The following is a 13653-nucleotide window of genomic DNA, read 5'->3' on the forward strand; positions in this document are numbered from 1 at the left end:
TTAATAAACTTACTAACAGTTAAGCATTTTCTGCAGACACATTCAAGAAACAAAATAACATTCTGGGTTTACCTGTGTCCCAGTCTTCATTCTGGTGATGGGGGCACGAATGCGGATGGCCCTCAACTGTACAACTTCAACCTCTACTTGGTCCTGTACGTAGAACACAATAATAGAGGGACATTGCTTCAAATAGGTGGAGAACAGGAGGGAGAGCCCATTGGGTTGAACCTGACGATGAGGTCCAGGTGAGTTACCTGCGACACGACCACCAGCTTCCCAGTCTCGGCGTCCACAGCTTGTACCAGTCCTGTTACTGTGACGTTGCCGATGGCGACGCCCTTGACGTGACCCATGCCATTCACAGATGCTATCTTCTCATTGGCCATGGAGAACAGAATGTTGGACTGCGGCTGGGGGCCACCCTCCGATGTGATCTACAACATTACGATGTTATGTAAGACGTGCTTGTGTGCACGCGTGTGTGTAATAAATATGGGACACTATCAGTTTCACATGACTGGACTTGAGGACACTGACAGTGTGTTCATTAACTTGTCAATGTGGGGTCTTTAAATTGCTGAAGGCAATCAAATCATTAATGGTCTGTTAGAATAATGAAAACTGGAGGATCGGAGATTAAATCCACATGTTATTGAAAGGGTGTGTACATTTACAACAGCAATTAGCTGGCATGTACAGAGCTTTGCAGAGAACACAAATGAGCTGTTTCTCAAGAGCTTATGTGAAAGCACGTGGTGATTCAAATCATCTTCACAAGAGGAGATTCTTCTGTCAGGGCACTGGTTGTTTGAGGGTATGGAAGGTGGAGGGGTGAAAGCCAAGGTTTTCCCAGAGGAGTCCTACCATTGAACAGTAATTTACCTGCATCATCGCTCCGATTATCAGAGTCATTTTCCTGGGGATCAGTTTGAATGGTGGGAAAACCTAGAAAGAACCAAACGAAAATGAGCGTTCGTCAACACATCTGTCAGTGATAGAGTGAGGGTCTTGGGAAAAACACCTACCTCAATTTGCTGGGGAGCAGATGTAATTTTCCTTCCAGTTTTGTCTAGTAGTACAGCCGAAATGCTGGTCTGCCCAATAGCTAAGCCTTTGACCAGAAAGATTGCGGTGTCCTTCTCTGAAGGATCTGACAGTGCTCTGGGGAAAAGACCAAAGTTAACTTCTTGTGTAGTTTACTGAAATGCAGGGAAAATAAGATTAATTCATATCAGTTTAATTCATATCAGCTTTTCAAGTCCCAGACAGGGGAAACGTGTGGGTGTACTGTATGCGTCACAATAAAAGAACACAAAATATTGATATTTGACTTGATCATTTAACAGTAACTTACTGCAGAGACACAATAGCAGACACTGCACTGAGTTTCAGATTCAAAAATCGGAAATATTTGGCAAGAAATGGCTTCTTGTTGTCATCCAGAACCCTGACATGGGCCTTCACAGATTTGCCTATCTCCACCTGAATGAGACCAATAAATGTAGCGTTAATATCGAAAGTGATGTGTGTCGCTTCTGTTTTTACCAAGTCTACAAGCAGTTACTTAGTCATGCTTTAAAAAGCAGAAGGATACACCAACATTTATTCTTAACTCAAAATCCCTTTCCTGAATAGATGCTTCACAACAGTCAAACACAGATGCTTGAATTTCAGCACAATGTCAGGTGTCAAAAGTCCAGTCACATGACGTGAACGTGCACGCTGAGGCTGGCCACCGACCTTATCCACCACTCGGACAGAAACCTCCATGACGTTGGAAACGTGGACCGAGGCCGTGGCAGGGGCGGGGAAAGCCAGGCAGAGGTCGTGAACCATGACCTGCACCATCCCCGGTTTGACCGGAGCCACCTGGATCCAAGGAGAGCGGTGATGGGTTTATAGGACATGTTTTCATTTTTTATGGTACGCTGCTTATCCAAAAGGCACACGGCTGTCCTAGTGCTGTCCTTGTGTTCAGTAGCATGGCAATACCATTACAAAGCATAGGATGTCAAGGGGCTTATAGGGGAGTAGGGACCAGCGGGGCTGGTTTGCCTTCAACACAGCGTACTATACTGAACCGTGGTGTCGTAATCCAATAAAAACACACTGAAAACCATTCTCAGGGTTCCATGTTTCTCCTCACCTCAGCAGATCCTTGGGCTTCCTTGAACACCACATCTGCAATCCCCACGACACTGGTGTTGACGAAGAAATACCCAGAGCCTTCCCTCAGGGTGAGTTCAGCCTGCAAGACACACAATGAAAGAATGAACGGGTGACCGCATGGTTTTCCACCATGGACAGGATGACCGAGCAGCAGCCCTGCTGAAAGGTAAGTGCCTGTCACATCACAGGCCACCAGTAACCAGCTGGCAATGAAAGGTCAGCGGGTCAAATGGGTCTGTTTCGAAACAACAGAAACCAGGGCCATCGGTTCGCTGGGACCTGTAAGCAGTCAGCCGTGCGCAGGGAGGCATAGAGCAGGGATTATACGGCAGGCTGTGACCTCGGTAAAGGATTACAGAGTATGAAACGGGTAAAAGGTCAGACGGGATTAAGACAGTAGGGCCCCCCTGAGGAATAGGCCTGTAGGACCATGGAAATGAGATTCACCAATCAGATAGCACGAATGACAGTGAAGGATGGGTCACATTCAGCTGAGTGCAATTTCTACCCAGAATACATTTTGAACATTTTTCACAGGTCACTCACCCGAACGTCTGGATGATTGTATATAGTGACGGAGTCAGGACTGACTGTAACATCCTCCACTAACAGAAGCTCCAGAGTGGCTGAGACAGGGGTCAGCGGGTCAAACTGCAAGGAGGAAGAGAAAACAGTACGGGTGCCTTGGTTACAGGCGTAAATGGGAGTGATACTCATACAAAGTGGTGTTCTTAAAACCGTGTTCTCTTTGGTTGAAGTCGAGTGAAATCCAGTCTCCACAGGCGGAATCTGTCTCAACAGCATTTGAAAATCTGATTGCGCCCTGTGTTGCTACAGCAACCTCACAGCAAATAACATTTCTATTTTGTTTTGGTCTCAGAGATCATCTCGTTTAGCGGATAGCATCCTGTTTGCCGGTCACATGAAAGTCAAAAAGCCCCAGTGAAAAATTACTAATCACACGAGGGGCGAGGAACCTGAGGAAGAAGATTCACTGATTCTGGTTGTTTCTTACCGGGCTGAGCACTTTGGCAGCCTGCAAGTGAGAGACCTGGTAACCCATAGCTGTTACTGTAATAGCAGCTGTCCCAGAATGGTGGTGGACCATGACAGTCTGACGACCTAACACCAAAACAAAGAACATCTAAGTTAGACCAAGCTGTTCGAAATAGCATGTGCAACCATCTTGCATCAGACCACAGTATACAGATTATATCAAAACAGGGATACGGTCACAAGCGCTACAAAACACGGTACCGTGAAGTTTCTTCTGCTTGTTGCTGTCCTCTTGTACTTCCAGTTTCATGGGCATGCTGGGTTCAATGCTGGCAAGGGAAACCTTGGTGGACTCCCAGACGACACTCAGAGAACTGAAGTTGTCAAACTTCCTTCCGTGCTGATCGAAGGCCGCCAGGTCCAGCACAGGGTTGCGGTAGTTTGAGACAGGCACCTGAAATAAGGTTTACATTTTCCGTTCAGTTTCTTAAAAGCAGCTAACATCAAATAACATAGTAACACAGACAGGTAGGCAGACGATTCAATCAAACGCTATTCCCCTTAGGCACAATTAGGGAAAGTAGAGACATGTGATGCCCTCATTTTGGCTCTTTAACACCTAGATAGCTTGCGCCGAACCACGAAAGGAGGCTGTATTTCCCTTGTTTTCTCACCAGCTGTTTGTTCTGCTGCAGCAGGGGGCAGGTGAGGTCCAGCTGGGGACTGGTATATACAGGGACAAGGGTGAGGCGAGAGGGAGGGGCACACACAAACTTTACAACCGCCGGTTCCACCGCAGGATAGGGATTAGTCAGACTGGGCTGGTTTCCCACGGTAACTGCCAATACCTGGAAAGGTACAGATATGACACGCTTTGTTACTGGGCTACCGGTTTCAGCTTTTGATCCACAGTGTTTTATTAAAAACCTATAGTCTGCTGAACATCAATGTCAATATAACAATTTAAAAGGTTTTACTTTCATCTGGCCATTATCAATGGATTTCACATGACCGGGAATACAGACGTGCATATGGAAAAACATCTGGGAGCTTTAATTTGGGCTCATAAAACACAAGACTAACAATCTGCACATTTCTGTGTTCACTTTTAAAGCCTGTTGTCTTATTAAGCAGGACCCTCACCTGTTCTCCCAAGGCTCGACAGGTGGCTCTGACCCAGTGTCTCAGGTAGCTGCGGGAGGTGGGTCCAGTCAGAGCCAGGCTTACACTGTTCTCATCTTCTGCCTTCAGGTTCCGGAAGAACTTGGAGGGCTCTAGGACCCAGGGCTTGGGCCCGCCCTCAAACAGTATATCTTTAGATGAGCCCAGGGTGACCAAGGCAACAGAGGCCGGATCCACAGCCTGCACATGACAAACAGGTAAAACATAGATCAGAGAATACCGGTCCTTCCCTTCACACACTTGTTTTTCCCCACAGCACGCAGAATAGGTAATCAATTAACCAGACGCAGCCCAGTCTGAGCCAGTAGCGCACACCTAACTGAAGCAACTTTGTAAGAAGGGGGAAAAAACAACATTCAGACCAGCTACACATGCTGATTAGGTGGACTGAACGCCCGTCACGTCTCTGACATTCCCACACATCCCTAGCGGCCATTTGGTTTGTTAAGTTATCTGATTGAACCATATCTGTCGCTGCGGTTCCCAGGCTCTTCTGTCCTGGGGACTACCAATTGACAATGAGTTGCAGAATTTCTTTACATGAAGAAATATCTTGCAGCTAAAATCACAATTTTGTAATATAGGTCTAGTATTATTAGATACAAAGTGCATTGTGAAAAGTATTATTTAATGAATATGCCCACCAGTTATTTTTGGAAGAATACCAACTTTGAATTAATTACTGTTTTTAACCCAGACAACAGGTTGAGAATCTACTGCCCTATAGGATGGGATTGGATGTAAGAATTTAGGTCAACCTTTCCCCTATCCAACCCAACATCTAACATCAAAACCCAGGATTGTAGATTGTTTTGTAAGACCTAAAAAAGGGGGCTGAGTAGGACAGCTCTGATCCACAACAGTTGAAAGGCACTAGAACCAAGAATATTCTAATACAACACAGGAATTTTGCTTGATTCTGTAGAGATTCTCTGCATTATGTGGTAAGTTGATAATATTGGAGGTGTCAAAGGGATTCTATTAAGAAGTGAGGTGCAGGCTCTATTTTAAATGAAGGGAATAGGTTTAGAAGTTTAACATTTTTGAAATCCAAGTCTAATAATGAATTAGAATAGGTGCAGAAACCGTGAAATACTAATGTATGGGCCCTTCACCTACAATACACTCTACAATATGTAGACAAAGAAAAGCATGATTGTATATATTCCTTCTGTAACTAAGCGATTACAATAACAATAAAAGATCCAAAATAATAATCAGTAGTGAGTTAATAGGAGTGGAGACATCTACATATAAATAAGGGTATCAGCAGATGAGTGATAGGCAGTACCCAGACTGATCTCAACCTAGATGGCAAAAGACATTTCGGTTCAGAATCCAGAATGTTCATATGCACAAAATAAGTTCAGAAATTGGGCCTCATGCTCAATCAATAAATAGTGTCTAGGAAGGAGAATACTGACATCAGCCCCCTAAAATGTTTCATTGGCAGTGCAAGAATAGAACATCTTAGTAGTAATCTTACACAGACATCGCATGCAATATTAAGAATCAATCTATCGCATACACAATTTGCATGAGAAGTTTGAACTGAAGTAAGGTGGGTAAAATAGCCTATAAAAAAAATAAATCTAATAACAAAAGCCACTTGTTTCTTTAGCCCTCTAGCAGCAGGGATAGCAAAACTAAAGTTTGCTGGGTGTTAGCTTTGCAGAACGAAATAAAATTGACACCAAGTATACACAACCTTGTTTCCAAAAACGTTGCGACGCTGCGTAAAATGTCAATAAAAACAATGCAATAATTATGTGCAAATTATTTAAACCCTATATTCAATAGAAAATAGTACAAAGACAACATATCAAATGTTGAAACTGAGACACTTAACTTTCTTGAAAAAGATATTCCTACTTTAAATTTGATGTAAGCAACACATTTAAAAAAAGACAGCGGCAACAAAAACCAAAATGTTGTGTAATACTAAAAAACTAAACCTGGTGGAATATCACACAACTAATTAGGTTAACTGGCAACAGGTCAGTAACATGATTGGGTCTGTCAGAAGTGAGGATGTGGAGGGTTTCACATCTCTGTGAAAGACTGCACGGGCAAATAGTGAAACAATTCAAAATAATGTTTCACGGCGTAAAAGTATAAAGAGTTCGGGGATTTCATCTACGGTATATAATATAAAGATTCAGAGATTTCAGAGAAATCTCTGTATGCAAGGTACAAGGCAGAAAAAACTATATTGGATGGCCGTGATTTTCACGCCCTCAGACAGCACTGAAAAAAAATAATTGTACTGGACATCACTGCATGGGCTCAGGAACATGTCTGAAAACCATTGTCTTGAAACACAGTAGGTCGCCGCATCCATAAATGCAAGTTAAAACTCTACCATGCAAGGAAGAAATCGTATATAAAAACGATATAGAACCACCACCGCCTTCTTAGGGCCCAAGCTCATTCAAGGACTGAGGTGAAATGCAAAACTATCCTGTGGTTTGATGAAACAAAATTTGAAATTATAAAATACATTATTTTTGGGAATAATGGATGCTGCGTCCTCCAAACTAAAGAGTAGAGGGACCATCCGAGTTCTTATGAGTGCACAATTCAAAAGCCAGCATTCGTCATGGTATGGGGGCGCATTCATCTCTTAGGGACAACAGCGAGATTACACCAGTTTTATAAATCCCTGTATTCTATACTAAAGCAGATGGTAAACATTTTGGTGATACGCTCTCATCCTCCACAAAATGTTGTTCCAGACCAAAGTGTGTATTTTCACCAAACCAGTCGCTACAGGCAACGCTATGGACGAAGCTGTCGCTACAGGCAACGCTATGGACGAAGCTGTCGCTACAGGCAACGCTATGGACGAAGCTGTCGCTACAGGCAACGCTATGGACGAAGCTGTCGCTACAGGCAACGCTATGGACGAAGCTGTCGCTACAGGCAACGCTATGGACGAAGCTGTCGCTACAGGCAACGCTATGGACGAAGCTGTCGCTACAGGCAACGCTATGGACGAAGCTGTCGCTACAGGCAACGCTATGGACGAAGCTGTCGCTACAGGCAACGCTATGGACGAAGCTGTCGCTACAGGCAACGCTATGGACGAAGCTGTCGCTACAGGCACGCTATGGACGAAGCTGTCGCTACAGGCACGCTATGGACGAAGCTGTCGCTATAGGCACGCTATGGACGAAGCTGTCGCTATAGGCACGCTATGGACGAAGCTGTCTATAGCCAAACTATGGATGAAGATTTTGCTATAGCAATACAAAGCTGTCACTACAGCCATTCTATGAACGCAATAATGGTTAACTGCCTTGATTTGGGACAAAAATACCTTGGAATTTGATCATGGGTCCTTCCAGTTATTACCCCTTGACCCTCCACTAATGGAAGGTCGAGGGGCTGCAATGGGTAACCCTTACCCTGTGGCGTCTCACCTGTTGTTTTTCAAAAACTATGTGAATCCTGCAGTTTTATAGCCTTTCCCCCATTTGTTCTATAACATAAGATGGAGTGTTGAGGGAACAGACAGGGAACTTTTTGCTCTAGTTATTGAACCTCTGACCTAAGCCATAATATCACACCCAGATGTGTGTGGTTAAAATATTAAAGACAACCTAAACAAACATGCTTCACTATTGAAGCGTCTTTCCTTCATTGAAGCTAACATACTATTTTGAGGAACCATCCCAATATCCATTCATCCATTAAGATGGTTTTCCTCCAGCAATTAATTCCAAATTAACTCCATAATCATGCCCAAATCCTGTTCAGTTGGACTCTTGTTAATCCGTTCATTATTCCTGCTGTTGATAGTGAGGATCGGTGATTACGCCCCCGACCAAACTAGATAATGCTGTTGATAGTGAGGATCAGTGACTTCGCCCCCTACCAAACTAGATAATGCTGTTGTTGTGAGGATCAGTGACTTCGCCCCCTACCAACCTAGATAATGCTGTTGATAGTGAGGATCGGTGACTTCGCCCCCTACCAAACTAGATAATATTTTGATCGCTGAGGAGAGGTGGGAATCCATACCGTTGGTGATCTATTTCCCACAAGAGACATTTGCCTCAGATGAACTGAAGGAAAAATACAACATTAATCAAAAACAATTCTTCAGATATGTACAAATAAAAGACTATGTAAGAAAACATTCCTGCATTCTAGACTGGTAGACCTACTATGCTTGCTAGGTGTATCAAAATGTGCCCAACTTCTGATGAATTGAGCTCATGTCCTACTTCAGACAAGCATCTCATCTATGACACATTTCAATTTGTCAATGGTCCCTCCTGAGGGCCTTTCAAGGCAAACTTGGAGGGAAAACAGTACTGAAATACCAATGTTTGTCTGGCTTGTAGTACATTCATAGCTGTTCTATCAAGTAGTGTTGTGTATCGTGCATAGAAGACACTATTCCAAGGATAAACTGCAAACCATATTCCCAGATACATCACCCATGTGTGACATGTCATAGCTCTGGGGCCACGCTGATCTGAACCTAGCATTTGGTGGTCTGCGCGTTAGACCACAGCACTACCTGGGAGGCCAGCTGATCATTTAATTTCTAATGAAATGTACACTGACGTTTTTCAAGAAAGAATATAATGCTACTATATAATGCATATTTTGGGTGGGTGGTTGGCTTTGTGGGAAGGTAATGCTGGGTCCACTCTCCAGAGGGGTGGCTGTCAGCAATTGGATTACTGCTTTGTTTTGTTGTCTGATATATTTCTTTCATTTTCCCTTTCTTTTGATGTTGATGTTCCACTTTTATTTCATTTATGCCTAAGGAAGTATTAGAGGCAGGGTACTGTATTATTTTTGCGTCCATTCCACAAACCATGGCATCTTTTGGTAGAACACATTAAAAACAGAAAACCTCTTAATGTAATAAGCAAGTAATTTCTTCTTCTGGTTATTGTCTAAAGGAGCCGTGTCTTGTGGGTTAATGGGATGAATTCCCATGGCCGTGGAAGACGGCGTGTGCCCGAATGGTGCATGCATGTGAATGGAAATGCCTCTGCTTTACAGACTGTGGCCCTTCGATGTGTGGAGGTGACATCCATTCCATTACAGTCCACTACTTGAGCCAACACTGTGGGAGGGAAAACTAATCAGCGTATTGACTGCATGAGTGCATAATTAAAATGCACAAAACATTGAAAGGAGCCCGGGAAGAGGTAATTGAACACTAGCTGATCCTTGCACTTCTGATTGCACAGAGATAGAAAGAGAGTGTGTGTTTGTGTGTGTGTGTGTCCTGATCTTCTGCTGATTTTGACAAAGGCTAATTGCAGCTCCGGGGAGTGTTGCATGGGGGAGAGGAGTGACTGCAGATCACTGGGTAGATTTTTTGGATAGCCTCAACACATAGATGGGTAAATGGACAACTCATCAGACTCTGTAGGAGCGAAAACCAAAGCTCAGATCGATACAAGATAAGGAAGCACGGCCCACGAACAACATCAAGCTCAAGTCTCTGAGCGCCTCTGAGAGGAGAAGGGGAACGAGTAGATAAATACGTCAGCATGTTGGGGCAAAGAAGAGGCCACGCCCTGATGCACAGAAGAGGCCACGCCCTGATGCACAGGTGGGTGGGAGGACTCACTTTGAGTGGCGGATAGGCAGCGATGGTGATCTTGGCTCCGAGGTGGACGTTGCCATGGGTGTAGCTGACCGTTACGGTGGTGTATCCTGGGGCGAGGGCATGGGCCCTTACCCCACTACAGTGGCCCTGCCCCGGGGCCAGCCGGCCTGGAGGGGGACAAAATAAAGGTCATCGGTCACATGCTTTGTTAAAAAGAAACTGCTTAATTAGGGACCCTTTTGTGAAATTGCTGATAGAAGTAGATACAAATCTAAGGATGGAAAGTAATGACAGGAATATATGCACAGCGATATGAACAGCAATAAGATGGAATATATGGAGAGATGATATACGACATTAACCATTTACAGGGTGTACCAGTAATGATTGTAAAAAATACATATGGCTCGAACCCCAGTCCTAGAGGACCACAAAGTCCTCCTGCTTTCATACACATCTCTTATCTAACATGGAAGCACAAAAGACCACAAGAAGAGAGATTTAAGACCAAGGCTAGTAACAAAACAAAATTAAATTAGGTATTTAAAGCGGTACGTCTTACGCACAGCTTGGCGGGATATTAAAACCGTTTCTGCCAATCTGGGACATAAGAGTAGAACACTGCAGAGGGTCTTTGTGAAAGATTTGCGCCTGTCTAGTTGTCTTGAGGTTTTACTGCAGGTCTTGGAGCCTCACCCTCCAGCAGCTGAAACACTCCCTGGGTCTCCTCCTCCACCTGCAGGTCAAAGTGGCTGCAGTCGCTCAGCATCACCCGGTTCTCCCCAGTTCCACCGTCCCCTAACAGGCCGAAGATCCGGAGGGGCAGCTCCAGAACCCGGCCTACGCAGGACTCCACGGGGCAGGGAGAGAAGTCCATACCCACCGGCTCCACCACATACACCTTGGGGGAGGGGTTTCAGGTAGGAGTAGACAGGTCGGAATAAACAGCCAGTTCGGACTTCTTTAGAAACTTTTCTATGGAGTCATTTAATTGTTTGCCTCTTTTGTATTGTATTTCATTGACGTAACACTTTTTAATAGATTATATTAACCGTTGCAGTGCCCATTCATGAAGATATGTCATCCGGTTATTTAGTCAGGCATCAGGGGGAGGGGCAAACCATCTCACCTTCATTGTCCCGTAGTGCAACGGGTTGCGCACATCGTGAGCATACACCACACTGACGCCGATGTCGCTGACCGTCGTCATCACTCCTTTCACTGTCACCGTGGCAACAGCCAGGTTTGACGAGGACCAGCTGAAATTCCCACTGCCTCCAGCTGCCTGGGATACAATGCAGCATGGGTAAACATTGACACATAGCATACACGACACAGCATCTTCGAGAGACAAACGGATGTCATTCTGATTCAGTGTCAGCCATATAAAAACTAGGAGTTTGTGTCCAAATGTTGCAGGTCTAGCGTCGTCAATTGCGGCAGATTTGGTAGATTCGGTGTCAGCATTAACAGCGGATCAGTGAACATTACAGTGCACAGGGCTTACATTTAGAAGAGACAAATACCTGGATGGTGTACTGGTAGGCTCCAACCTTGGGCTGCCATGGAAACGTGAGGATAGCGGGACTGAGCAGTATAGGGTTGTAGATTTCTACATCCTGTTCATTGTGGACCGGGTTGGCGAGCTCATGGACTCTTCCATCCTAGAACATAACAATCTCTTTAAGATGTAAGCACATTTTTTTTTTCTCCAAAGATACATTTGTTGGGCATTTGTTTCTCTTTGAAAGAGAGAGGGAAAAATATATCTTTGCTGAAAGCAGGGGGATGTACTCAAACCCATGCTCCAGTTGTACATGCACATAAGAGGCAGTGGTTCAGACCTCTGGACATCCCTCAGACAAGTAACCAAGCTATTTCAAACTAATTAGGAGCTCTCATTTTTGGATGTAAGAGCGTAAAGCGTTATGTAAGATAACACCTACTCAAAAGCTTGGCGATGACATTAATTCAAGGTAATGAAAACACTCACTTTATCCAGCACAGATTTGAGGGAAGCATTAATTAGCGTTAGTCCTTTTTTCAAAGCCTTGACACGGTGGTAGGACCCGTTGAGGGAGGACTCCAGAACCTTAAAGTATTCCTCTGGAAAGACAGGTTCGATCCGAATGTTCTGCAAATGCAATTATTAAAATATTTAATACAGAAGGAAAGTGAACTGTTTGAATGGGTGGGGAACAAACTGCCATAAGAGGCTTAATGATTTAGGACAAGAAAATCCTGAATTTCACTTAGCAGTATTTTAATGTCTTACAGCTGTATTTCAGTCTGCAGCTGATTGCACATCAAGATGTCAAACAATAAATCCAGTTTTCCATTTTATAGGATGGAGAAAAAGTAGGGAGTGCCACAGTGTTTTCACAGACAACTTCAGACAGAATGTTTACTTACATCCGATACATAAATCCTATTGCTCGACTTGTCCAACACCTCGATGAGGATATTATAGACTCTTCCTGTTTCCAGGACCCAGCTCTCTCCAGGGTTAATCTTAAATCCTGGCATGGAGAAGGAAGACGATACAAGGTCAAATGTAAACTCAACAGTTTGCTTTGGAGGAACTGTGAACACACGAAGACGGAACCAGGCAAACGTACCCAGATATCCGGGCTCCACCACATACAGAGTGCTGTTGGGAAGCCGCGACACACCTTGCATTCGCAGACCTGAGCAATTCGTGTTAAGGACAGTATCGTTCAGCATACAACAAGCGATATTCAGAGACCATTTTAAAAACAGCCTTCTGTGTTCAGGGGTTGAACACCATCAAATTTCCTGTCTTGTGTTTTGTCAAGTTGCATAGCACAACCATCTGGGAAAGGGACACATGAAGAGAGCTTTAGCTAGTCAGTCAGTTGAATCACGTTGTTACCAGACGCCTCTGTTCCACTGGGCTCTCGAACCTCCTCTCTAAATACAGATGAAGCCCGTGAAGAGGACATTGTCAGAATGGAACACTGTCAACCAACGACTGCTCAGACACACCATTCAAGTAAAACACCATTGCATGCCAAATACATTGACGTTAGCGATAGACACACAACCATGTGGATGAGGCCGTGCTCTGACAAGTCGCTAAATGATTAGAAAGTAAATGTTGCGGTGCTGTAGAGGAACCGCGGCCACGTTAAAGGATACTCTTGTGATCCAGCACCATGTTAACGTGTCCCACTTGCAGGGCAGTGGCGGTGGAGGTGCTCTGGTCCAGGCTCGCCACGGCCATCTTAGGGTTCCCATCCGGCCCTGGCACGCTGTTCTGGAGGTGCAGCTCGTACTGGTCGCAGGGCATGGACAACTCTGGAAGCCAACGGCGACAACCCGGGTTAGATATTTATCATAAACGCCTGTATTAAATTAGCGTGGCATAAATGTTTGGTTTTCTGTAGTTGGATGTGTGGCGGTTAGGCGTCACCTGTGATCTTCCCCTGTCTGATCTTCTGGACCTTGTACTGGATGGAGGTGCCCACCAGGAGGTAGACATCATGCGCGGGGCTCAACAGGATGTTCTCCAGAATCAGCAGTTTCACCTCGGCTGCACCCACATCCTGTGGAAAGTAAGGTAACCATAGTAACAGCCTAGCAACCTACACTGCCTGACTCATTAGGACACCAAAACAACTCTGTTCCACTGTGCTTCAAAACACTGTAGATAACTACACCGCGGGACTATAATCAAATCTGAACCACTATACAATCATGTTTCG

The 13653-nt window shown here is 44.6% G+C and overlaps 1 protein-coding gene across 1 annotated transcript in view; it reads right to left on the reverse strand.

Moving 5' to 3' along the window:
• The window catches only part of nup210 (nucleoporin 210), a 34669-nt gene that overhangs the window by 14352 nt on the left and 6664 nt on the right, over positions 1–13653 (reverse strand). The window contains exons 6-26 of the mRNA XM_010895306.3: positions 13362–13494; positions 13088–13246; positions 12547–12615; positions 12341–12447; positions 11922–12062; positions 11455–11592; positions 11058–11213; positions 10625–10829; positions 9950–10095; positions 4312–4530; positions 3843–4016; positions 3430–3622; positions 3188–3294; positions 2719–2823; positions 2150–2251; positions 1744–1872; positions 1358–1485; positions 1029–1164; positions 886–948; positions 258–437; positions 73–153 (exon numbers count right to left, since the gene is read on the reverse strand). Coding sequence (XP_010893608.2) covers positions 73–153; positions 258–437; positions 886–948; positions 1029–1164; positions 1358–1485; positions 1744–1872; positions 2150–2251; positions 2719–2823; positions 3188–3294; positions 3430–3622; positions 3843–4016; positions 4312–4530; positions 9950–10095; positions 10625–10829; positions 11058–11213; positions 11455–11592; positions 11922–12062; positions 12341–12447; positions 12547–12615; positions 13088–13246; positions 13362–13494 — 2871 coding nt within the window. The remainder of the gene's footprint in view (positions 1–72; positions 154–257; positions 438–885; positions 949–1028; positions 1165–1357; positions 1486–1743; positions 1873–2149; positions 2252–2718; positions 2824–3187; positions 3295–3429; positions 3623–3842; positions 4017–4311; positions 4531–9949; positions 10096–10624; positions 10830–11057; positions 11214–11454; positions 11593–11921; positions 12063–12340; positions 12448–12546; positions 12616–13087; positions 13247–13361; positions 13495–13653) is intronic.

Source organism: Esox lucius, chromosome 12 (assembly GCF_011004845.1).
Source record: "Esox lucius isolate fEsoLuc1 chromosome 12, fEsoLuc1.pri, whole genome shotgun sequence".
Classification (NCBI taxonomy): Eukaryota; Metazoa; Chordata; class Actinopteri; order Esociformes; family Esocidae; genus Esox; species Esox lucius.